Raw genomic sequence first — 25,925 nt, 5'->3', positions numbered from 1 at the left:
GTAAATACAAGATGTTAAATATTTTCCACTAAATGATTAGTTTAGTTGGCACAATAAAATCGATATATGCGATTAATGAAAATAAAGTTTTAAATTGCGTATTCAACTTATGTTTAGCTGTAATGGAAATCAAGTGCGACATAATTCTAGATCGGAACTGGTAATCAGTCGAGTATAACAAACACATCACGTGCATAGACCTACTAACGCCTCGATTCACATGATTTCAATCATTGTTTAAATATTTGTATTATAATCTGTAATTGTGTAGTACTCTAGCCCGACAGTGCTAACTGGATCTTGGTACGAATTTTCCTTCTTATTGAACTGTATACATTGTGGTCATACACCCTGTATAGCTCCGAAAATGAGAGGCCTAAAGATCCTTGTTGGTGCCGTCGGTATATTGGTTCTTGCTGGCTGTGCATACCGCTTTGTCAGAGTAGCTGTCAACGTAGGCCTGCAGACTGTCGAATCACCTGCTTTGACTGTTCTAGAAGGTAGGCCTATTGTATCAAAGTCTACATTATACAAGCACATTTTAGTATGAATATAGCCTAGCAATTTTGAATCTATTGTATTGTGAAATTTCCTCATGTTATGTTTCTTTCCAGTGCTCTTTATTATGCTGTTGTCTGTAATTGGCATCATGTTCCTGCACATGTCGATTGTCTTGTGGTCTGATCACCATAGCTTATTTTCAATATTCATCTTATATTTACTAAATGTAACTTTGCGATTACTTGCTAAATTTTTAAGTATGAAATCATTTGATAAAAAAACAAAGCTATTTCGAACGACTCAGGAGAAGTTACTTTTAGACGCTCTAAGAAAAAACAAAAAAACTGCTTACGGCAAAGACCTCAAGTTCCACGAGATCCACAGTCTTGATGAGTTTAAGGCGAAACATCCTCTGACAGATTACAGTCATTACAAATCATACATAGATCGGATTTGCAAGGGAGAAGGAAACGTCATGACGAAAGACAAAGTTGTCAGACTGACCCTGACATCGGGAACAACTGGTAAAAGTAAGAAAATACCATATACACAACAAACATTAACTGTCCTTGAATTAACACTTGGTTCCCTTGTAATAAATATTGTGAATGCCGACAAACGATTTAAATTACAGAGTCCATTGCAACGTAATTTTATCATATTATGCCCATCCACTCCCGCGCCCAAAGAAGCAGGAATACCCGTAGGTCCTATTGCGATGATAGAGCAATCTCAGAAGAAATTCCTTGCTGCAGTTACCACCACTCCATCAGCCGGCTACGACATTTATACTGAATTTGAATCGGGTTATGTACACATGCTATTTGGTATATGTGATCGATATATTGGATGTCTCGAGTCAACATTTACACCTTTACTACTAAGCTCGTTTCAAGTTTTAGAGAAGCATTGGCAACAGATGTTAAATGACCTGGAGACCGGTTGTATCAGTTCAACTCTAAATATTCCCGCTGAAGTCCGCCTAGAAATAAACAAACAGATCAAAGCCAGATACGTACCAGAGAGAATCCAGTTTTTAAGAAGAGAATTTGAAAAAGGCTTTGTCGGAATTGCCACACGGATCTGGCCGACGTTACAATACTTTTCAGGTATAAATCTTGGCACCTGCAATGAAGAACTATGCAGGACATATACAAAAGGTAATCTATGAATGAAACAAACATACATAAGTCTACCTGAAATGAAAAAAAAGACCTTATGAAAATATGTACAGATAAATAACTTTATACAGTAACTGAAAAACTAACAGTTAATTTCGTGTACTTGTCTGGAGATCCTTTCCGTGAGCTCATTTCAGTTGACTTAACTGGTGTTCATTTCAGCTTACTGAACTGGTGTTCCTTTTTGTTGACTTAACTGGTGTTCCTTTCAGTGACTTAACTGGTGTTCCTTTCAGTTAACTTAACTGGTGTTCCCATCAGTTGATTTAACTGGTTCTTTTCAGTTGATTTAACTGGTTCCTTTCAGTTGACTTTATTGTAGTTCCTTTTAGTTAACCTACCTGATGTTCCTTTCAGTTGACTTTACTGTAGTTCCTTTCAGTTGACTTGAATCAACTTTCTTTCAGTTTAATGTAACTTGTTTCTTCTTCTGATCTTTATCAGGGCTATTAGAAGTATCTCCAGCTTACGCTGGAACCGAGGGATTGTTTGGAGTAAACCTTTCACTTACTCCACCTTTCTTGTACACTTTAGTGCCTTCAGCAGTAATATATGAATTTATCCCCGTTGAGCAAAGGTGTGTACAATTTAAACATATTGTGCGTATAATTTATGGGTTATGTATATCAATTTAACTATTGCTTTAAAATATCATTACAAAATTGAATAATATGTGTATGTGTTTTCAGTGAAGACCCAAATCCAGAAATCATGTTTGGTGATTCTGTTAAAGTTGGAGAACAGTACGAAATGGTCGTAAGCAATCCCACGTGTGGATTATACAGATTCAGATTTGGTGACGTCATCAAAGTTGTGGATTTTTGTAATGCCACTCCAACGATTGAGTTTCAGTACAGGTAGGCATGCGCATCATAATTATAAAAGTGCCAAATAGACCATTGGAGAAAGCCAATAGCTGAAGCTGACTGGGTAAATGCTGGTATGTTTGGTAAATGTACTGTTTTCAGTAAGTTCTTTCTGGCAACATTTTGAAATGCTACTAGCTGCAGACGAAAAATAGTTTAAAACTGTAATTTAATTAAATTAAATAATAAACTAATTATAAATATTACTAAAGATATTTTACGGTGGGATTTTGCTTCAAGAAGTTAGAAATAGCCGAGTGTAATGTTATTTTTCTTTTAACGCATGTTTTTAGTTGTTAATGTTTTAAAATTATTAGGTGTGGTCAGATATTGAATTTACGTGGTGAAAAAGTGGACGAATCTGCAGTATATGAGTCTATCTTAAAATGTGTTAAAAAATGGCCTAACCAACGACTCGTTGATTTTACTTCTGCAGAGAGCGAACTATTGCCAGGTAGGCATATTATGCTATTTGTAATTGAATCGACCAATACGAGGCTCGTTTCTTTATTATGTAATAAATATGATGATTTGTATGTTTTCAGATTCTGAAAGACAGACTGGACCTGGATATTACGTAATTTTCATTGAAATCGATGGAAAAGATGGAGAATATGTGTTGACAGCTGACGAAAAATCAACGGTAAATTACTATGTCCAATTGTCCTTTGCCATCCTAAATAATATCACTAGGACAATAATGTTTGACAGAATCTAAGATAGTTAATTCGAGACTAATGTAAATAAATATTGTTTGCCTGTCTTCTGGTAAACAGTTAAACTGTTGGTTTGCAAAAAAAAAAGCGTTGAAAATTTGGAAAAATGTTTGGCCTGCTGTTAAAATTAATAGCATACAGATTCAAACATATGGAAAAGTTGTCTAAAACGTTACTATTCTGTATCTTTCAAAACTATTCTGGTGACCCTGTCTGCTGCTATGATTAGCATATTTTAATATTTATTTTTCCAGATTGAATCTGCACTTTGTGAGCAAACACTTGCCTACAAGACGTGTCGGGAAAAAGTTGCTATTGCCCCGATGGATGTACGCCAAGTTAAGCCAGAGGGTTTTGCTGAATTTAAGAAATACATAGTAGACAATTCCACAGCATCGGTTACGCAATTTAAGCAACCAAGAAAACTGAAAACACCAGAAATGTTGGCCTTCCTATTACAAAATACATATGATATTGATAGTTCAGACTAATGATATTTTTATGCTACGGTATGGTAGCTCGATAACAATATTATACAATAATTATGTCACGAACTCCTCTTACGTATGTTTCCGAGCGGTTGAAAATACTTTAGGAACTCCCTTGTGACATAAAAGTATACACGAAAAATCCACAAAGTTGTAAAATAACTCAAAACAAAGCTTTAATTTCAATCAACTTCAACTTTCAACAATCCAGTAAGCACTTTAAACAACAGCTTCACAATAACTTTTACAATCGAATATCCAACAACCTTACAATAGTTTTACATCCCTTTATATACAAGATGTTCCTATCCTTCTAGATCGTTCTTCTTCTTATTCTATTGAATTACAGTTTCTATTAATAGCACTTTTGGAATGTTCCTGATTGTTCTTATTAATTATACATGGTTTCTTAAATCAAAACATCTTAATCTAGAATGTTCATATTAAGGAATGGTAATTTATTACAATTATATACTTTTGTTTTTTTATACATTTGCTTTTAAATTCAAGCAGATTTAGAATTATTTAAGCAGTAGGCCTAATGATAGATTCACGAAAGATTGAATATCGGAAAATATACAATAGTTTAAAAATTGAGAAATGAAAAGGAAAAAAAGAATATAACTTTAGAATGAAATATGTTTTCACTATTCTAGGCAATTGTAATATCAGTCAATAAATAAATAAATAAAATCGACAGTCAGTCACTAAAGATAACTATTTTTGACACACATGGCGTTCAGACCTATGCTAACTTAGTGTCCGGACAAAAATCGAAACCCTGACTGCTGGACTGTACAACATAAAAAGACAATAAATAGAGACGTGGAAAAGTTTGATTTGAGGTGCCTTGTAATAAACAGGTAAATTATAAGTGGAACACAAAGTTTGAAGGACAATAGCGGTTTTAACTTGAACAAATTACTGTTTCACACAAGGTATTAGGCTGGTCAGGACCTCTGACACAAAGTAACTATACAATTATCCAGAAAATATAAAAATAATATAGAAAAGGTTTAGTTTAGTCGGTCACCAGAGGGAAGGTCAACCCGTAATTGAAATGCATACCATTTCATTTTTAATTAAATTTTAACAAACCACCCATGTAAAACATTTTCATAGACGCCGCATACAAAACGCGATTAGCAAAGTTGTCATTTGAAGGAAATATTAGAAATATTAGAGCTAGTGACACTAATCCGATATTATTTCTATTATTTCTAATTCTTCTACGGCATACAGAAATAAAAATTGCACTACTTGATTCCACTTTGGGAATCCTGTCTCTCTATTGTTTGTTATTTTTTGTTATATGTGAGACGAAATAAATGAAATGAAATGAAAAACTTGGTCTTTCAATGAACTGGTAACTTGAATTACGATTACTTAGAAAGACGATCGGTAATGTCGGTTGTTCACCATGGTAAACCACCGATAATACCAAATATGGTAGTAGATAAATGTTGTTGTTTTTTGTTGTTGCATATTTTAATCAATTTAGCCCTCAATATTATGTAACATTATAGTTTTTAAAACATTTTGTTTATTAAAATCAAACAAATTTTTAAACGAAGTATCATTCTTTGTTAAATTCTTATTAAAATCATATTACCTCATAATGCATAAGTATAAATGAGGAACAAAGCAACACGGTAATTAAGATTTGATGTATTGCCCCCCCCCCCCCCCCCCACCAACTAACACATTTTTTTTTTTTTTTTTTTTTTTTGGGGAATATACCATGAATTGAAAAAAAATCTGAATTAATTATTCTTCATTTTGTTGTTTCTTTATAACTGCAGTATAAGTTTTGTTGGGGTTGTATTCGGCCCTTACGAGCTAGTAATAGTTGATAATGTTGTCACACACTAGGTATGATTGGTTCTTATGCCATTTACCATGTAGTATTACAGGCAAACTGTAAGCCTAAACACGAACATCGCGTTTTTTTCACTCTAATACAGGACTTTTAATAGAAATAACAAATAATAATCACAAATAACTTGAACAAAGATTTAGGCCCTATACACTAGAAAAATGAACAATAACATTTCAGGCATCTGAATTGAATATAGGCTCACACACTATTATTGCCTTATAGTATTGACACTTAAAACCTATAATTATACCACGAAAAAATTAGTTTAAACTAATCATCCATGTTTATAATATGCAGTAGGCCTACTACGTTCATCTCATTGGTTGTGTGATTTTGTTCAACCTATCACTCCGTGTCTTTAGGGATGACGTCACATACCTGTTACATTCTTCACACTTGGCTTACCAATATACTTCCGTACGACTATATTCTATTGTATTCTCGTTTGAATAGGAAGTACTATAGGACTTTAACGACTCTTAACCTCACGTCGGATTAAACTGTGTACTATACACCATTTAAACCTGTACCAAACATGGGAAACGATTTGAGCAAGAGAAAAGACAGTTGTTACACGGTTATAGCCAAGACTGGCGATCGTCCTCACGGAGGAACTGACGCTAACGTCTACGTCGTGTTGTACAACAAGAACGGAGAAGCATCGCCTAAAATCAAACTAGATACGCGGTTACACGATGATCTAGAACGTGGACAGACAGACGTGTTTAATGTCAAGGGCTTAAGTACGAGTTTCGGTGATGTTGTTGCAATTGATATTTGGAATAAGGGTAAAGATCGGATAAAGGATGATTGGTATGCAGAGTGGGTCTCCGTTGTCAAGGGAGAGGAGGATTTATTTCAGTTCCCGCTGAACCGTTGGATTCGTGCCGCCGACGGAAAGTTAAGGTGGGTCTACTTTATTACGTAAGATTTAATAAAAGCATAACATTAGCACATGGAGGTATTAAATACCATGATTAGAACTTCACGTCAAAGGCATAGGCCTACTAACGTGTTTAACGTTTATCGGCATAAATCGGTTGAACAACAATGTATTGACCTGTAAACCTGTTTGGAGGGTAGGCCTGCGATGCAGGTAATTGAGAGGCTGACCTTGAATCATTGTATTACAGCATTTTGTTCTTTGCATCCTTAAACCGGATTCGCACAGACCGCTTCATTTAATTGGCAACCTATAAACTGCACGTAGGCTTAACTTTCAAGTAGAGACCCTCCCTACCCTGGTCCAAATTATATCACTTGCAGTACTAATATGCTTTACTATACTTACTTATATACATTGTTATTCTCGTTTTTTTACACAGAAAATTGACATTCTAATACGGTTTTTAGCATATGTGTAGGCCCTCGAGATGAGACCCAACCGAATGTTAAACCCTGACAATAGTTGATTGCACTTCAGCTACTATAGTAAATGTAGTAAAATAGCCGTGATTAATATCATGAGTATATATATTTATTTATTTTTAGATGTTAAAACATCTTTATACAGGATTACACAATCAGGTAAAAAAAAACCTGTTTTGCATTGTGGTCTGTCTTGAATAAAATCAGAAAACATTTTTTTAGTTTTATGGAAACAAAAATGAAATCAATATCTAGCTTTGAATGAAGCAATTGATGGGGGAATAATTAATATAGGCCTATATCGGCTAAGTCGCTCTAAAAATATAAATTGTCAGGAGACAAAATGCTCTGAGATTCGGGTATTTTAATTCTATATTGTTCAAATTCAATGAACACAGTACGTAGCATACATATTTTGTAGATCATGTTACTAATTACGGGGCGCCGTTCGGGACATCACTAATTTTGTCGACAAAAATTGTATTTTGTCGACAAAAATTGTATTTTGTCGACAAAAATTGTATTTTGTCGACAAAATTAGAAATCTCCCGAATGGCGCCCCCAACTAACTAATTCCTTTCGTTTATTGTACCCAATGTCCCGGGACAAAATGTTTGTTATTTCACTGTGTAGGGCGCAGCGCAAGTAGGCCTACGTACTCTAAAGCTTAATTTTTAATCACACACGCGACGGATCATTCGAGCAGGCGTTGGCCAAGCAAGTTAAAAGTAGGTATATCATAGGCCTAATATAGCAAGTCATAATAAACGCTTTATTCCAACCGAATCTGGAAGAAAACCAAACTAGCTTATAAATAACAACAATAAAAGTACAGTTCTTAATCCACTAAATCGGATGGTTTAATACGATAACACTTATTGCGGTATTTTAATTGGGTTAAGGTTAATATATTAATACGATTGCTGTATATATATTAGATAATAAATCAATCATATTTTTCCAATCCTTTGTCGTATTATTTTGTTTCTGTAACACATAATATTAAAAACAATATCTGATTCCTAAAGCTTGTTTTCCACTACGCGTTGAAGCGTATCTTTATTCATATTTCCATTTATTTTTTTATGCGAAAAAAAAGTATCGCATTCATTTCAGGAATGTAAGATTTGTCTAGTGGAAACCAGCTTTTAAATGTGTTAACATTACAGGCCTATGTTTGTATTGATTACAGATTTCAACGAAATGACTGTTGCATTCCACAACATTCTAAAGAAAAAGAGCAACGTGAAAAAGAGTTATCCAAAAAGAGACAGTTATACCAATTTTCTACCGATGAACCGGGAATACCGAGACAGGTTTGAAATTCATTTTTATTGAGTTTAGGTATTATTTACATTTATTTTAGGCCTATTTGTAAGCCTATTGGGTTGTCTAAAGGTCAACTCAGACAACGTCGCGCGATTAAGCCCGACGAAACGCCTTGACTCGTCGGCGCTGCTGAGTTGAATCCCGAAGGGACGATTCGTCTTGAGTTTGCGCCAGGCGTAGTTTTTAGGTCGTCGCGCGCGAGAACTTAAAACATGTTTAATTTCCTCCCGACGACGAGAAGACTCGTCGGACCTCGTTATAATTATACGTACGACGCTGTCTGAGTTGACCTTAAGAGTATTGAAATAAAAACTGAAATGAAAACTACAAAAAAAAAAAAAACGTTACATAAACAGCAGAGAAGAGTTCACCTTCCCTTTATAGCAGGAAGTTGCTATGACAAGATGGTTGCTACAATAACAAACACTTTCCCCAAACATAGCGTTTGTACAAATAATCTCAAATTTAATGGCATATTCAGGTGGTGGCGGGAAGTTGTACCACATCTTTCTCCGAACAAGGAAGTAATACTAAATTTATATTTTTATTTTAGGTGAAATTGTTACCAACGGACGAAAAATTCCACCCGGAATATGATGTAAGTATGGATTTCCGTTACATCCTCTATATCATTTGCAAGACCACAGAAAACTTTCGAAATTAGGGAAATTCCCAAGAACATCCAATGAAACCTGAAACCTAAAACTAAAGCATTTTGACATTTTTCCAATTATTGAAGAGATAATGAAACAATGGCATTTACATCATCTCAACAGTGTTAACCAAGGAAATCTAACATTAACAACGAAATGTACTTGTACATTCGAACTTTGTTAACATTTAATTTTCCTAACCAGGATGACACAACTGGATACCTTTTTATGACCTATTCATATTGTGGTTTAATAAACAGTTATCTACTTTCTATAGTGATATACGGTAATACAAAATAACAACTAATTAATAGTGCAAAATGCCTTTCATTCATTATTGAGACTGTAAAACCGTTCACTATCATGGACAATAAAGTGCAGCAAATTAAATATAACCCAGGCAATTTCACAACAGGAGACTGAGCTCGCATTGCCAAGATAGGAACTCGTAACAGCCCTTTGACCTTATGTCTGGCTCCGACAAATACCACAGTACTGTACTAATGTACATATTCTCCGCGGCGCACGGTGTCTGGTAATGCGCGTGGATCTAATTGTGTCGCAGCCACAGATAAACTCTTTGATCTCCGGAGCTCAGCATCCCTGTTGTTAGATTGCCCTGACATAATGAACTTCAAAATCATCTATCAGATGACTATCTCCAGCTACTTCATTTTACGATAATAATAATAATTGTTTACTTCCCTTTTGTATCAAATATTCTTTCGTTTCGTAAATATTCATATCGGATATTTATATTTCAAAACATGATTACTTGAACTATGGAGCTACAGTATTAAACAGCTCCATACTAGATCCATTACTGTACCCCATCTAAAAATTTGTTTCCAGTATGAGTGTATCGCATTTTATTTATTCTTTTGCTATCTTCAATAGAATTGGAAAGAGAGTACATTGAAGAACCTCAAGCTACAAGTCCTTCTGATTAAACACACAACAAAGGAATTCCTCAGCATTTCTCATCTCACGGACCTATACAAATTCGGGTTCGACGTACCAAGGGTAATACATGAATAATTTATTGAAAAATATCAATACAAGTTGTCGTTAAAAAATAACTAACCCTGTAAAAGGACTGTTTAATAGTCTTCATTGATTTTCTACCAAGGACTATAACAAGAGGTTTTATGACACAACGCCGATTAGTTTCATAGGTATTGATACAGCATACATCATAAAATATTACGACACCTAATTATTATTATTACTTGCATACATAATCTAAGAAAATGATAGTGCCATGGATACATTATGAATACGTGTTGTTATACAATACATTGTCTGTCAATGCTACTGGTAATTATTTTCAGAATTTCAATTGTTGCAAATGTGCCTGTTTCGCAATGTTATTTTAATTTATACGAATTCAATTCTTTATTGACCTTCATCGTACCTTACATTGAAAACAAATAAAACACAGAACGAAATATATATATGAATAGCCTAAATAACCAAAAGTATAGTCCAAACTCTATTCGTAGAATCAAACCAAAGTTTGGCTTCCGGTAAACCATTTTTCTCTTTGAAACACGTGGTATACCGCAAACCTAACTTTACTATAGTGCTTATTTATTATAATACTTTTAAAATATTTTTATGATCATATTTTCAAATGTTATTCGATTTTAAAATGAGTTATTGTCCTGTTGGATGTATACATATATATGGAAAGATAGAAGATAATATATGGAAAAATGCCTCTAAAAACTGGTCAAATTGGAAATTATTAATAAATGTTTACGCTTCCTTTTAACTTCAATTACACATCCTTTAGTAGTAAACATGTCGGTTGTATTTACGTTGAAACCCCGATTAGGGAAGTAATTCGCCTTTATCCACAGCGATCATAAATTTGTAATGTAAACTTTATAATGTTTGTGTATATTTTTCCAATTTCCTGTTCTAATATGATAATTACTCCCCTTTCACACAGAAAATTCTTCGCACCATTTATGCGAGTGGGTCTAGACCTGTCAGGCCCGTAGCCAGAATGCATCAGAGGGGGGTTTTCTTGACACCAAGTATTTTGCGAGCGCAGTGAGCAACTGTAGGCTGGGGGCCAGGGGGCCGCCAGCGATTTTTTTTTTCGTACATAAGTTGGGGACCCCCTCATGAAACGTCACAAAATAAACATGAATAATTCATTAGTTAAATGTTCTTGTTCCGTGTGCACCCAAGCGTATAGCAACAAGAAGTGATTACACAAGAAGTGCGGTACGATTCTAGGCCTATCTCCGCGCTGTTGTTGTTGTTTCATAGAAGAATAGCGGCGTTTTGTGTGGATTGTCGAAATAATCAGCCTTTAGTTTATGATAGTGTTTTTAATATAATTTACTAAAGAATTACGTGTTAAAATTATAGTTTCTATTAATACTATTAGGCCTAGGCCTAATTATTAGTCTCTAGACATATGTCTATTCTAGTAGAGCTGTGTGTGTGTGTGTGTTATAGGTATGACACAATCCGAGTAATAAGTCAACAAAATTAAACAATAAACATTACACAAAAATACATTTTTTATTCTCGTGGGTCTAATCTTCCCATCTCATGTGTTCATATACGCGCATTTTTAAAGTTCCTTTGAGTACATGCATTGTTTGATAATAAAATAGCAGAATAAAAAAAAAAATACAGTACACAAATTATACACATTCTTTATTCTTGTGGGTCTAAGCTTTCTTTGGGCTATGTCCAATGAATTACTACTTAGTTTAATGTCTTGCCTAGCTGTCGATTAGCCTCGACTCGACACATTTTGTGTGAAGAAGAGTGCGCGAAGGCAATCGCGTGAATTGACTTACCTAGGCCTACTGTAGAAAGTATCGTATCGCAGTTGTGTAATCGCTTCTTGTTGCTATACGCTTGGGTGCACACGGAACAACAAATTTAACTGATGAATTATTCATGTTTATTTTGTGACGTTTCATGAGGGGGTCCCCAACTTATGTACGAAAAAAAAAATCGCGGGCCGCCAAGGGCCCCCGGTCGCGATTTTTTTTTTCGTACATAAGTTGGGGACCCCCTCATGAAACGTCACAAAATAAACATGAATAATTCATCAGTTAAATTCTCTTGTTCCGTGTGCACCCAAGCGTATAGCAACAAGAAGTGATTACACAAGTGCGGTACGATTCTAGGCCTATCTCCGCTGTTGAAGAATAGCGGCGTTTTGTGTGGATTGTCGAAATAATCGGCCTTTAGTTTATGGTGTTTTTAATATAATTTATTACTAAAGAATTACGTGTTAAAATTATAGTTTCTATTAATACTATTAGGCCTAATTATTAGTCTCTAAACCCATGTCTATTCTAGTAGTAGCTGTGTGGATGTGTGTGACGTGTGTGTGTGTTAGGTACTGTATGACCAAAGATAGTTACACTATCTTTGGTATGACACAATCCGAGTAATAAGTCAGCAAAATTAAACAATAAACATTACACAAAAATACATTTTTTATTCTCGTGGGTCAAATCTTCCCATCTCATGTGTTCATATACGCGCATTTTTAAAGTTCCTTTGAGTACATTGCATATTGTTTGATAATTGATAGCAGAATTAAAAAAATACAGTACACAAATTATACACATTCTTTATTCTTGTGGGTCTAAGCTTTCTTTGGGCTATGTCCAAGAACGCTTGGGTGCACACGGAACAACAACTGCGATACGATTCTTTCTACAATAATAGGCCTAGGATTCTAGGTCAATTCACGTGATTGCCTTCGCGCACTCTTCTTCACACACACGTCCACACTATGCAAAATATGTCGAGGCTAATCGACAGCTAGGCAAAACATTAAACTAATAGTCCATGGGATTTAGCTAAAAAATGACCCTTTTCTCACATAAATTGCACATTTATCAACGTTAGGACATTTTTCGACAACGGGAAGTAGCCTAATTTGCATAATTAAAAATGGCCGCCATTTTTAATAACGTACTCTGTATCTTGGAAACCGCTAGTCACAAATACTTAATTATGGTGTCAAAATCGTTAGAATATATGTTTTTATATTCACTTTATTGAAAAAGTTTGTCCAAAAATGAATGGAAGTGCTATTTCTAACATTATTGACCTTTGACCTTGAATTCTCATATCTCAGCAACCACTAATCGGAGATATACAAATTAGGGCTTAAATTGTTCAGAAACTACACATTTATATCCAGTCTAATGGCATGTTTTTGCAAAAAATGGCGGATTCTAACTTTATTAACCTTTGACCTTTATTTATCATATCTTAGCAACCACTAATCTGAGAGACACACAATATGGCTCAAACTGTTCAGTAACTACATATTTATATTTAGTCTAATGGCATGTTTTTGCAAAAAATGGCCGATTCTAACATTATTGACCTTTGAACTTTGCACTACATAAAATCGCATAACTTTGAAAATATTGTACATATGAAATTATTTTTAGTTTCAAATTATTCAAAACATACATGTTTCTATAGAGTCCAATGACACATTATGTCCAATAATGACCTATTGTATGGTTATTAACATTTGAACTATATTTGAAAAGGATTTTTAAACCCGGAATCTTCTTCATGTAGGCATTCATTAGAACATGTGATTTGGCACTACTTGTTTAGAATATGGTGGTAATTTAAAGTGCATGTAACCAGTTGATTTAAATTAAATTTAAAAACTGAAAATATTCACTTTAAAATAAAAATATTAGACTATATATACATACATTATAGGTTTGGATTATTAATACATTTTTAATTAGGTCTTACATCTTACTCAGGAGAAAGTTGGTGTTGACACTATTAACAGAGCCAACAAAAATGTAGTTTTTTTTATGATATATTGTACATACTTTAAATAGGCCATGCCATTTTGCAGGTTTATTAACGTTTTTTTCAAGTTAGTAATTTATTTTTTGATCAAATTAAATTGCCATTAAATGGCATATTCAAAAAAACAAATTTCTAAAGATTATTTAGTTTATACAGTATTTTGCTGAGGATAGCATCACACTCTTGAGGGCATTCTTTTAGGTTGAAACATAATCTTATTAAGAAGGCATTTTCTACTAATAGACGCATTGTTGACAACTGGAATTTTAAAAGATCGATATTAATGCAACATATTTAGTTTAGTTTAATTAATTGGCTATCGAGACTCATAATTAGGCTGACCACCACTTGCAATATTTTCGCCGTATACAGTAAAAACCTCAGTTTCTTATGGAATTTATTTATTTATTTCAATAACCATATACAGTACGACTACTAGTGGTGTATAGTTTTTAAGCTTTTATAACTTGTTTTTGTACTTTTTTTACGTGAATGTATTGTGTATGTACCATGTTTAATGTATGTGGTTTAATTTGTACCATTTTTTAACCATCAATTTTAATGCTTTTAATATGAATATCAGCTTCAGCTGCGAAAACGATAAGAAATAAAATAAACAAACGTGTAAACTTGTAGGCGGTTTATGGATGAATGCAATAGTTTATGCTTATAAATTTAATGTACCATGGCCTACTTTAAACTAAACATAATAAGTCAACGTTGCAACTCTTACATTTTAGAGTGCCAAATCACATGTTCTAATGGATGTCCACATGAAGAAGATTCCGGGTTTAAAGACTTTTCAAATATAGTTCAAATGTTAATAACCATACAATAGGCCATTATTGGACATAATGTGTCATTGGACTCTATAGAAACATGTATGTTCTGAACAATTTGACACTAAAAATAATTTCATATGTACGATATTTTCAAAGTTATGCGATTTTATGTAGTGCAAAGTTCAAAGGTCAATAATGTTAGAATCGGCCATTTTTTGCAAAAACGTGCCATTAGACTAAATATAAATATGTAGTTTTTTAACAGTTTGAGCCATATTGTGTGTCTCTCAGATTAGTGGTTGCTAAGATATGATAAATCAAGGTCAAAGGTCAATAATGTTAGAATCCGCCATTTTTTGCAAAAACATGCCATTAGACTAGATATAAATGTGTAGTTTCTGAACAATTTAAGCCCTAATTTGTATATCTCCGATTAGTGGTTGCTGAGATATGATAAATCAAGGTCAAAGGTCAATAATGTTAGAAATAGCACTTCCATTCATTTTTGGACAAACTTTTTCATTAAAGTGAATATAAAAACATATATTCTAACGATTTTGACACCATAATTAAGTATCTGTGACTAGCGGTTTCCAAGATACAGAGTACGTTATTAAAAATGGCGGCCATCTTTAATTATGCAAATTAGGCTACTTCCTGTTGTCGAAAAATGTCCTAACGTTGATAAATGTGTTCAGTAGGGTCTAAAGAACACTTTTCATCAAAAAAACCTTTTCTTGCAATTTGTGTGAGTTAAAAGCCTAAATCCCATTGACTATAAGTAGTAATTGGACATAGCCCAAAGACACAAGTCACACACACCCACACAGCTACTACTACTAGAATATACAGGGGTTTAGAGACTAGTAATTAGGCCTAATAGTATCAATAGAAACTATAATTTTAACACGTAATTCTTTAGTAATAAACTATATTAAAAACACCATAAACTAAAGGCTGATTATTTCGACAATCCACACAAAACTCCGCTATTCTATTATGAAATCAGCGGAGATAGGCCTAGAATCGTACCGCACTTGTGTAATCACTTCTTGTTGCTATACGCTTGGGTGCACACGGAACAAGAAAATTTAACTGATGAATTATTCATGTTTATTTTGTGACGTTTCATGATGGGGTCCCCAACTTATGTACGAAAAAAAAATCGCCCCCCGGTCGGGGTCCAGGGGGCGAAGCGCCCTGGAAGCTTTGGCTCTCAGAGCAATTTTGGTTGTTTTAATAAGCTTACAGAGACATTTTTTACCTACTAAAATCTGGGTTATGCAGAGAAATTATATAGTAGGCCTACAGTATTAGTAGTTAGTAGTACTGATCATGAAATACAGCTTTATTGTTGCAAAAAAGTATATTATATTAGGCCCTTAAGTAATTTCTTATCCTATAAACATAAAAAACAAATAGTACCGTATATTTCGGTGTACAAGTCGCACCTGTGTATAAGACGCACCCATAACGGAGACTGAAATATTAGTATTTTTTATGTAGTCGATGCATAAGACGCACTTATTTCTAGGCCGAAATTTAAACATTTTACAATCAAAACAATGGTATTTTAATAATAAAATAACGATATTTGAGACATATTAGAATCAAATGATATAATTTTGTTTGATTGCCTTTATTACATCGTAATCAGTCTCTACTTCAACTGAACGTTCAATGAAAAGGGAAATCCCCATATTGTTTCAGTTACGATGCACTGTGTGGGTAGGGCTAGCCTAAGTCTATTTAAGTAACTTTAATTTCATATTATTTAAATATATACCTTCTTATTGTGTGTATGACCATTATAAAATCAATCCAAATGATGTTCAGTTTTTTGGGCTGATAATGAACCAGGAATATCATGTTGGGTAGGCCTATATGAAAATCTTTCCTATTTCCATGCATGCATTACAGCAATATGAGGAGAGAGCACTAACCATGTGCTCCTTGCCTGGTGGCCAGCACTGTTGGCCATATACACTATAAGATTAGGGGAAGCTACTTAACACAATAACAACACACTCTTTTAGATATCGCTTGACATACGAACTATTGACTACATGATTATAAAATTATGTGATTGTTGACATAGAGATGTAATAAAAATAAACCATCGTGATCAAGGGAAATAGTTATTGTGTAAATAAAATGTGACACCACCGTAATTAATGGACTCTTCCATAAATGTGTTGCGCTGTGATGATGCTGCATGCTGCTAGAATACACAACCGCGAGTTCAGAGAGTATTGCTAGGCCTGGGTAGAATATCTAATGCGTACTGTAATATTAATTAATACAGTCGAGGATGACAATTTACCTTAACTAAAAATTCAATAAACTTGTTACCACACTGTGGTTAGACAGGAGTGAGTAACTAGCTAGGCCTACATTGCAGAGTAGTAGGCCTACACTATTTTTAATTAATTTAAGTATTAGTAGGTAATTAAATTAATTAGGGTTACATTTAGAGGTCAAATTTGCGTGTCAAAAGTGCGTCTTATACACCGAAATATACGGTAGGCCTACGTACACGTACCAATTTAACTCAGCACCATTTTTATTCAAGTTTAAACAGTGAAATTCTTTGGTTTAATGAAAAATATTTCCAGGAAAAAATAAAAATCCCCAAAAAGATTGAACTGAACTGAACGTGATCTTGTGCGTTCCGAAGCCCGGCCGAAGCACGCGATTGGTCAGTCCATTTTTCTGTCATATTTATAACCATCATCTCTCAACAATCTCTCGATATCACGCTCAGCAGTGACTTTGACATCGGACAATCTGTATATTCGATCGATTTAAACATAGTCAATAGAAGTAAAATGACCAAAAAATCTGCTATAATTGATAATTAATTGCACGATTTTGGAAGTGGGGCCTTTGTTTTTCAAGGGGGGTTCGCTGGTAAAAGGGGGGTTCGCGCAAAAGGGGGGGTTCGCCCGAACCCCAAAAAAAAACCCTGGCTACGGGCCTGCCTGTGATATTGCCAGGATTGTGTGTGAATTAATACTTTTTGTAAAAAATCCCTGCACTATACACGTTATTATGGTTATTTTTTACGATACGATAGATTTAATAAATTTCATAAGAAACATTAAAATCTGCGCATGTACAAAAAAAATAAGAATCGCTATCCAGAAATCTATATCGCTATGACTCTATTATAACTTTAATGTTTTGTTTTTTTATGAAGGGTCTTGATAACTGGGAGTCTGATAAGCATTTTGGTAACAATATAATGAACGGTACAAATCCTTACCGAGTTCAAATATGCAAAGAGATCCCAGAAAAGTAAGTTAAAGATGGGTTTACTTATACTAATGTTATATAGCCTGGTTTTCTTAATAAATAACCATTATAAAGAAATAATAGAAGAAAAAATGATCAGTTCGTTGATTTTTTTTCCATAGGCTCTAATAGACCTATATACCTAATTATAGTGAATACAAATACCAAATACAGGATGTGTTTTTAGGTGTGTCGATAGATTTATTAGATAATATATAATATTAGGATGTGGTTATGCTTTTATTATTCTCCCCACAAATTAAACACTGCTCTTCTGTTGCCTTATTTAAAAAATTGCTCAAAACTCATTTTTTCGACCACTATTGTACCTCGGTCTTTGAATTGACGCTTTATAAATATTGATATAATATAATTTAATAATAAAAAACTTCTCTTTAAATCAACCATTTCAAGCCTAAATACGTCAAAAAGGGAACCCCAGTATTATTGAATTTATTTGTTTCAGTGCAAATTAATCTTTATCCTTTTAAGATATTGATTTAGTACTGTGAGAATAACCGGCAACATCTAAATGTTGTTAATATCTGAACATTTACATCAAACATTCAGTGTGATATTAGGAAGGTTTCAAGAACATCCTTATTAGTATTTTGTCTATTTTACAGATTGGCAGTAACGGAAGATATGTTAACCCCATCGTTGTGCGGTTTAACGATCACGGAAGCAATAGCCCAGAACCGGCTTTTCTATATCGATTACAAAGACCTTGAAGGAATTCCCGAGGTAGGCTTAACACTGTCGGAGTGTCCAATACAATATTAGTGGATCTGTTTGTACTGATGAGTCATATTAATTAGTAATAAATAACAGTAGCATTCTGTTTATCCTGATTTGTATTTTCATTACTTTTAGCCAGGGAAGAGTTAAATTATTTATTTAATTTAACTCTTCCCTGCTTTTAGCCAATATTACGTCAGTCATTCGACTTGATATTGGTAAAAGGATAAACATTTTGGCACACATTGCGTTTTACATGTACTTGAGGTGGAATTACTAGTTTGCAGTAGACAAAGATCAAAAGGCCGATTAATACTAACACTACAGCATAAAAAAGAGGACAACTTAAAACTTAGGCTAAGTCTAGTGTTAACGTAGGCCTGTATTGTAAATAGGCCTCATTACAATGAGACTACTACTACTGCTATTTTCTAACGTTTTGACCCCAACAAAACTAGTCGGTTTTTTATGCGAGACTTCGATAAGACGTCAAACATTGCCACCTTCATAAGTCGAATATTAGTTGCTCAGATTTATTTTATCTATATATTTAATCATTATTTGATTTTTTAAAAATAATAAGGTAGTCCTGGTGTTTCAATACAACCAACCGGAGAAAAACTAACTAGAAATTCTCCTTTCATACAAATTAAAGTATAATCGTGTACTCGACCATGAAGCAATTCATGGTCTATACTAAATTCAATGAAACTTTTGACCTCGTGTTTACGACACCCTATATAATTTGAAAGGGAATCAGCACACAATTATATATCGTAAACACAAGAAGGTTCAGTCTCTTTCTACTCATTTATGGTCGACTTGGTTACTAAAATGCCCACAAACGTTAATACAATTCATTCTTTATTATGTGTGTGGAAAAACATTGCATTTCTCAATTCAGTAGTTAACGTCCTATGGCTAATGTCTAAAAAAAATACAATTAACTTGTTACTTCTAATAGCGTGAAAGGGAATGCAAGCAGGTCAAATCGGCCCTATACCATCGGTCCCAGTCAAGTCAATCCCGTTTCAACTACCCATTTTGGCTTTCCTGTGAATGCTCTTATGAATTGCACGTAGGCCTACTCCTGTTACAACACAACGACGTAACTGCACTTATCATTGTTGAATCTTTAAACATTTATTTATTAACGAGTTGAATCCGGTCTACTTATCTTCTCGAGTTCCACTGTACCAGATACACTTACCATATTATTTTATTTATGTAAAACAGAAATTACGCTTATGAAGCAGCGTAAAGCAGTGGCGTTACGCAGGTGACTGAGGGCCCTGATTTAGGAACCCTAAAGCGTGGTTCCCACTAGCGACGCAACACAAGGACGTAACGCAACGCAAGTGAATTGACCAATCACAAGCGATGGCTTATTCGCTTGTGATTGCTAACTGTCTATAACTTCGCTTGTCATTGGTTAAAACGCTTGCGTTGCGTTTACGTCCTTGCGTTACGTTATAGTGGGAAACAAGCTTTAGTGGCCCTCCAACGCTAGGCGCCTCGGGCGTTTTTAGCCTTTTCGACATATTTTAATGCCTTTCTTCTTGCTCAGGGCACCCACACGCTCTGGATGCCCCTCTGGGTTTAGCCAATGAGAGCTCATAGCCGTTATGCCACTGGCGTAAATGTATAACATTCACAAAAGTCCACAATGTTTTAAAGTTTTAATGTATTTTTTTATATTAGATTCCCAATCCAATAGCGTTGTTGTTTGTGGATGATGCAGATGACCTTATGCCAGTTGCAATTCAACTTGAACAAGAACCAGCAGACGACAATCCTGTAAGTTCAGGTGGTTCTATTTAAGAAATTCTAGAGGGTTAAGTGTCTTTGGTAGGCCACTTTGTGGAGACTTTCCCAACGCACGGTATTTCCATGAACGAAGTAGGAAGAGTGAGATTCTTCCCTGTTCATAGTAGTGGAGCTGTAACTTAGTGGTTAACGTACTTGCCTTCCAATCCCAAGGTCCGGGGTTCAATCCTAAACTAGTGTCAGTGTTGTAACTCATGACTCTTTCAACTCCACTCCCTATGCCTTAAATGTAATTTTGATCTTATAAAATAGTTTATCCATCCTGTTATTGCCGCTGTTGAATGCGTATGAAACTAAAAATAACCGTTGGCGTTTACAGAGAGCTTTTTCGCTGTGTATCCGTGGTCTAATTCGGAAGATGTCACAACGCATGTTTGTTTTAACAATCTAATATTGTTTTATACTTCGTATAACATGTTAAATAGCCTATTGTTAATTTTCAACTTTTTAAACAGGTTTTCCTTCCAACCGATAACAAGTATACGTGGATACTTGCCAAAATGTGGTTCAACATGGCCGATGCATCATTCCACGAGGCATGTACTCATTTATGCTACACACATTTAGTGTCAGCATCAGCTGGAGTAGCTATGCATAGGAACCTCTCACCGTCGCATCCACTCCACCGACTTTTGCTGCCGCACTTTAAAAATGTTATGGCAATAAATGAGTAAGAATTCATTTTATTTATTTGTTGTTGTTTATGATTGTGATAATGTAATCATTATGATGTCATTACCCATCGAGGTGTGACGTACACACGTGTGCTTTTCGTGCCATTTCCTTTCATATGAGTATATTTTAAAGGCAAACTATAAGGACACGCGAGTGTCCCGCGTATTCAGTAAGTGATGTTAGTGTTTATTGATACGTAGTTTCTTCCTCTTAGCTTCGGGTTTGAACGGCTTTTAATGGAGGGCGGGGCGTTTGATCGTCTTTTCAAGATGGGTCTGAAAGGAAGCATACAGTTGATGAAAGGACATTTCCAGAATAATTGGAGATTTGATCGTGACTCGATGTATCCCGAACAAATAAAATCCCGAGGACTCGAAAATCCGAAGATATTACCGAAGTATTACTACCGAGATGATGCGTTGCTGTATTGGGAAGCCATCATGAAATACGTCGGAGCAATTGTCAATGCGCATTACGGTAAAGCTTGGTTCCCACTAGGACGCAACGCGGTGACGTAGACGCAACGCAAACGAGTTGACCAATGGCAAGCGGCTGTTCGAATTTATTCCATCGCTTGTGATTGGTAGACTCGCTTACGTTGCGTTACGTCCTTGCATTGCGTTTGTAGTAGTGGGAATATAACTTAAGAGAAAACAGTACGGTACGGTACAATGTTAAAGGAAGGCATGGTACAGACATACTTTTGTAATTGATCATACATTCAATAATTATCGATCTATCGATTGTGTGTTGTTTTTGGTTCTGTGAGATTTTTTAAAACTTAGGATAGTTCACATTACCCCAGTAAATTTCCCATTATTTTGTATACATAAATGTTATAAATTTGAAAGACAATGTGCAGGCAAAATGTTTCTAATTGATCATACATTCAATAATTATCGATCTATTGATTGTGTGTTCTTTTGATTTCTGTGTGATTTTTTTAAATCTTAATAGTTCAACTTAACCCCAGTAAACTTTCTATTCTTTTGTACATAAATGTTATAAAAAGAAAGTGTAATATTATAATGGATAATGTTAATTTAATTTTGTCTTTGGTGTTTTTTTAACTTCCAAAGCATCAACATCGTTTTAGCCTGGGATATGTGTGAATTTTAGAAAGTTGTTCGGCTGGAATTCCTTATAGCAAGGAAGAGTGAATTTCACGCTTCCCTGGTATAACACAATGTATGTTTTTTTTTCTGTAGATGAAGAGGATGCAATTAAAAATGACTGGGAGCTACAGGATTTTGCCGCTGCTCTTCGTTCAGAGGACGGTTGTTACTTTAGGGTGATAATATAATATATTAATTATAAATAGCATGTGCATATGTGTACGTAGCTATCTTATTATTGGATATATGGTGGTACCTTTCTCTCAGCGTGCACCCTATATACGACAAATCTACTGTGAATGCACAAAACCTCAATATATTCAATTTAGTGCTTGAGCAAGCATTGTAATTTAAAATGTACATTGTACAACTATTCTTGTTATAGGTTAATGACTGTTTAGAATGGGAATGGGAACAAAATTCCTACATATATATAATTCACTTTTGGTAAATCAGGGCAAGTTGAAAATGAACCCGTTAAAGATGTATTGTCCCTTTGACAAATTCCAAAAAAAATTTTTTAAAAAGATTTCGAAAAAAGTGGGTCATTTTAAAGTATCATAATAGTTATTAACTTTCACCAAAAATTAGTCAAAAAAAAAATCATTTAACTGAAATACAGATGCTTTTTTTTGTTAAAAAAATAACTTTGACTTCCAGTCAAAGTTTTCGATCAAAACATATCTCATAATGCAAAGCACTTGTTTGGCTACTCTTTGTATGCATAATCATAAAACTTCTTTGCAATCTGTGTGAAAACACCTTCTCAACTCTGACGAGTTGTAAACAATCCTGATTAACCTATCATGCATAATGCATACTCGTGGTTTGAAATCTTTGTTTACTTTCGCTAGCGACAATTTTCCAGATGAACTGTAATCAAACTAATTTACCTGTTAATTACGTAAACTTTTTGTTTTTGGCTTAAATTTTCGACTTAAAGTGAATAACTTTAATATTACTTTGATATGGCTAATTTGAATAAAAAATATTTTGACCTTCATTTTTCGTGTTTCAAGGGACAATACATATTTAACAATACATTGTAGCTCAGTGATCGGTATAACTTCCGTGTTGATTGTCGTTTCTTGTTACCACCGATGAATTCAATATAAACGTTTAAATTATCACATTGCCTGGGGAGAATGTTTTTTTTTCGTACATAAGTTGGGGACCCCTTATGTTAAAGATAGCCGAACTACTTCCTAAATATAACTAAACCTAACTCTCTTAATAAATCTCTCTCACTATAGACCTAAAGTAAAATAAAGTTGCTCATGGGATTCGAACTCGATACATGGACACGGTAAAGTCCATATTCTAATCCACTTGACTACACAGGCGGCTCGACAGAAAACTTTTGCATTAGCGAATTGTAGTTAGCTCAATTCTTACGTCACACTTTATGATAAGACGTTTCATGAGGGGTCCCCAACTTATGTACGAAAAGAAATATCAAAACCCATAAACGAAAACAATACTGCATTTGTCATTTTTTAAAGATGTATTACTTAAATGTTAATGTTATATTATAGGGAATTCCTGGTGATGGAAAGTTCACAGAAAAGAAAGAGGTCATTGACGTGTTGTCAACTATAATCTTTAACCTCAGCGTGCAGCATGCTGCTGTGAACTTCGACCAATACGACCAACATGCCTTTCCACTAATGTACAGCGGGTTTGTTGCAGGCGAAAGACCACGTGACAAGGTAATCGCATTGAAAAAGCAATGAAAACAGAAGCAAGAAGTTTGTATAGCCCAACTAAATCCACTTGCATTTATCTATATGGACAAGATGATGTCATATCACTACCATATTTGGGCATATCAATACCATATTTGGGCACATCACACTTATTTTGTCAAACTAGTTTGATAGTGTAGACAGAGCTTAAGGATGTCTCCTATGTTTTTGCCAAAAGTAACATTGCTTCTTTAAAAGTGAACCGTCAGACATGGCGAAATTTTTATGACGTGTTTATTATTTATCCACAGAGTATGCGTACCGAAGCAGACATTCTTGACGCACTGCCGCCAAAATTATTGACTTTAGGCACGTTGGTTATCATGAAGTTCCTTAGCATTAAAAACACGAGCCCGCTTGGGGAGATGGAAGTTCCATGTATGTACGACGAAGTTGGGGTTGCTGCTCATGCGCAGTAAGTTATTTCTATATTTTCCCAATTGTTTACGTCATCATGCATAATTGCGTATGATTTCTATTATATACGGTATGTATACAAATTAATAATGGATGTTTGTGAGTTTGTTTCACGAGTTAAAACATTGATTGCTCTATATCAACGAGGTAGAGCCATGTTAAAAATAAAGCAGGATAAACTAAACCCGAACGCGGGTCAGTCAACATCCTCGCGCATTCTCATTCCTCCATGGTAGAAGTAATGCACGTGATACGTAATTAACCAATCAAACGGCAATTTCTTTCATGATTTTATGGTATAGTGAGGTAATACCATTGACGGCATCGTCATTAGGACACCAGGGTCTTTTAACTGGAATCGTCACTAAAACGAACGTACATACACCAGCAATAGAACATTGCCATTAAATGTTTTTACCGCTGTTCAACAACATTTTTTTTTTTTTTAGATTTCGGCGTGACCTCCGAAAGGTAGGACATGCCATCGAAGAGCGAAACAGAAGACGTGACATTCCATACACGGTCTTGCTTCCGTGTAATGTTCCCAATGACACAAGTATCTAATGGTCTATACGAAATTTGTACAGTATTTAAATGTTTTAGAAATACGAGTGTGTGAAGGGATCGTACTTTCTTTGTTTTAAATCTATAGAGGGCAGTATATTCATGGTATTCATTGTTAATGTTGGACGGACCAGAATTGATGTTTCATATTAAAAATGTATCATTTCAGTACTTTTATAAACTGCTTGGCGAATTTAGGATTTGCAATAGAGTACCCGGGAATTAATCATGTGTTGGTTATGGGTAAATGTGCCCTGATATTATAACCGTGTTGCTCATAATTGTAAATACAGTAGTACTACAAATATAATACAAATGATAGGCGATTATAATTTTAGAGCGGCGAGTGTAATTAGAAAGATCATATAATCAATTATAAAATATCGACGTGACGTAACGGAGAAATATAAAGTTTCGTGATTGCATAAACAAGCCATTTTTAAACAAACGATTTTTAAACATCGTAGTGAGAATTATGTCAATAGTGTCTATTGATGCTGTTAGTAGATAGAGCTTTGGTTGTCTATTGCTCCGTAAACAGAGGGAAAAGACAGGTTTACTTTACGCTATTGAATAAACAAAGTAGATGTCATTTTTATGGAATTCTAAGCTACCGTGCATAATATACTGTATATAGGCTAACCGACTTTTTGAAGGAAATTGTATTTGTGCAAAATAAACATTTGTTTTTTGCCTCTTTTAAGTAACGGTTTTGATGCGTATTCATTACAACATACATACGTTATGCTATCTGAAATAAAATTTAGTATGAATATTGGTGTATGTTAATAATAATAAAACAAAGAACCATATGTGATATACGTGTATATTTGTAGCCTATGTTTTAGTTACTTTCATCGTTTGTTCATTTTACACCTACACAGTAATTTTGACCAGATAAGTACGTCGTTAATAGGTGGTAATAAACCCAATTACTGCAATACAGGTACGATACAA

At 34.5% G+C, this 25,925-nt stretch overlaps 2 protein-coding genes across 2 annotated transcripts; both read left to right on the top strand.

Moving 5' to 3' along the window:
- Nucleotides 1-210: 210 nt before the first annotated feature.
- On the top strand, nt 211-5,247 carry LOC140049624 (uncharacterized). Its single transcript, XM_072094565.1, has 7 exons — nt 211-500; nt 615-1,661; nt 2,127-2,259; nt 2,372-2,539; nt 2,866-3,002; nt 3,094-3,191; nt 3,519-5,247. The coding sequence occupies exons 1-7, from the start codon at nt 368-370 to the stop codon at nt 3,753-3,755; spliced, it is 1,953 nt and encodes a 650-aa protein (XP_071950666.1). The 5' UTR covers nt 211-367; the 3' UTR covers nt 3,756-5,247.
- Nucleotides 5,248-6,060: 813 nt separating this feature from the next.
- On the top strand, nt 6,061-25,798 carry LOC140046888 (polyunsaturated fatty acid 5-lipoxygenase-like). Its single transcript, XM_072091668.1, has 13 exons — nt 6,061-6,537; nt 8,192-8,315; nt 8,882-8,926; nt 9,879-10,004; nt 17,793-17,890; nt 18,514-18,631; nt 20,327-20,422; nt 20,908-21,122; nt 21,342-21,604; nt 22,336-22,418; nt 23,778-23,951; nt 24,239-24,402; nt 24,854-25,798. The coding sequence occupies exons 1-13, from the start codon at nt 6,167-6,169 to the stop codon at nt 24,966-24,968; spliced, it is 1,992 nt and encodes a 663-aa protein (XP_071947769.1). The 5' UTR covers nt 6,061-6,166; the 3' UTR covers nt 24,969-25,798.
- Nucleotides 25,799-25,925: the final 127 nt, after the last annotated feature.

The sequence above is a fragment of the Antedon mediterranea genome, chromosome 1, assembly GCF_964355755.1.
Source record: "Antedon mediterranea chromosome 1, ecAntMedi1.1, whole genome shotgun sequence".
NCBI classification, from domain to species: domain Eukaryota; kingdom Metazoa; phylum Echinodermata; class Crinoidea; order Comatulida; family Antedonidae; genus Antedon; species Antedon mediterranea.
Note: the sequence above shows the minus strand (reverse complement) of the source record. Positions and strands in the feature narration are given on the sequence as shown.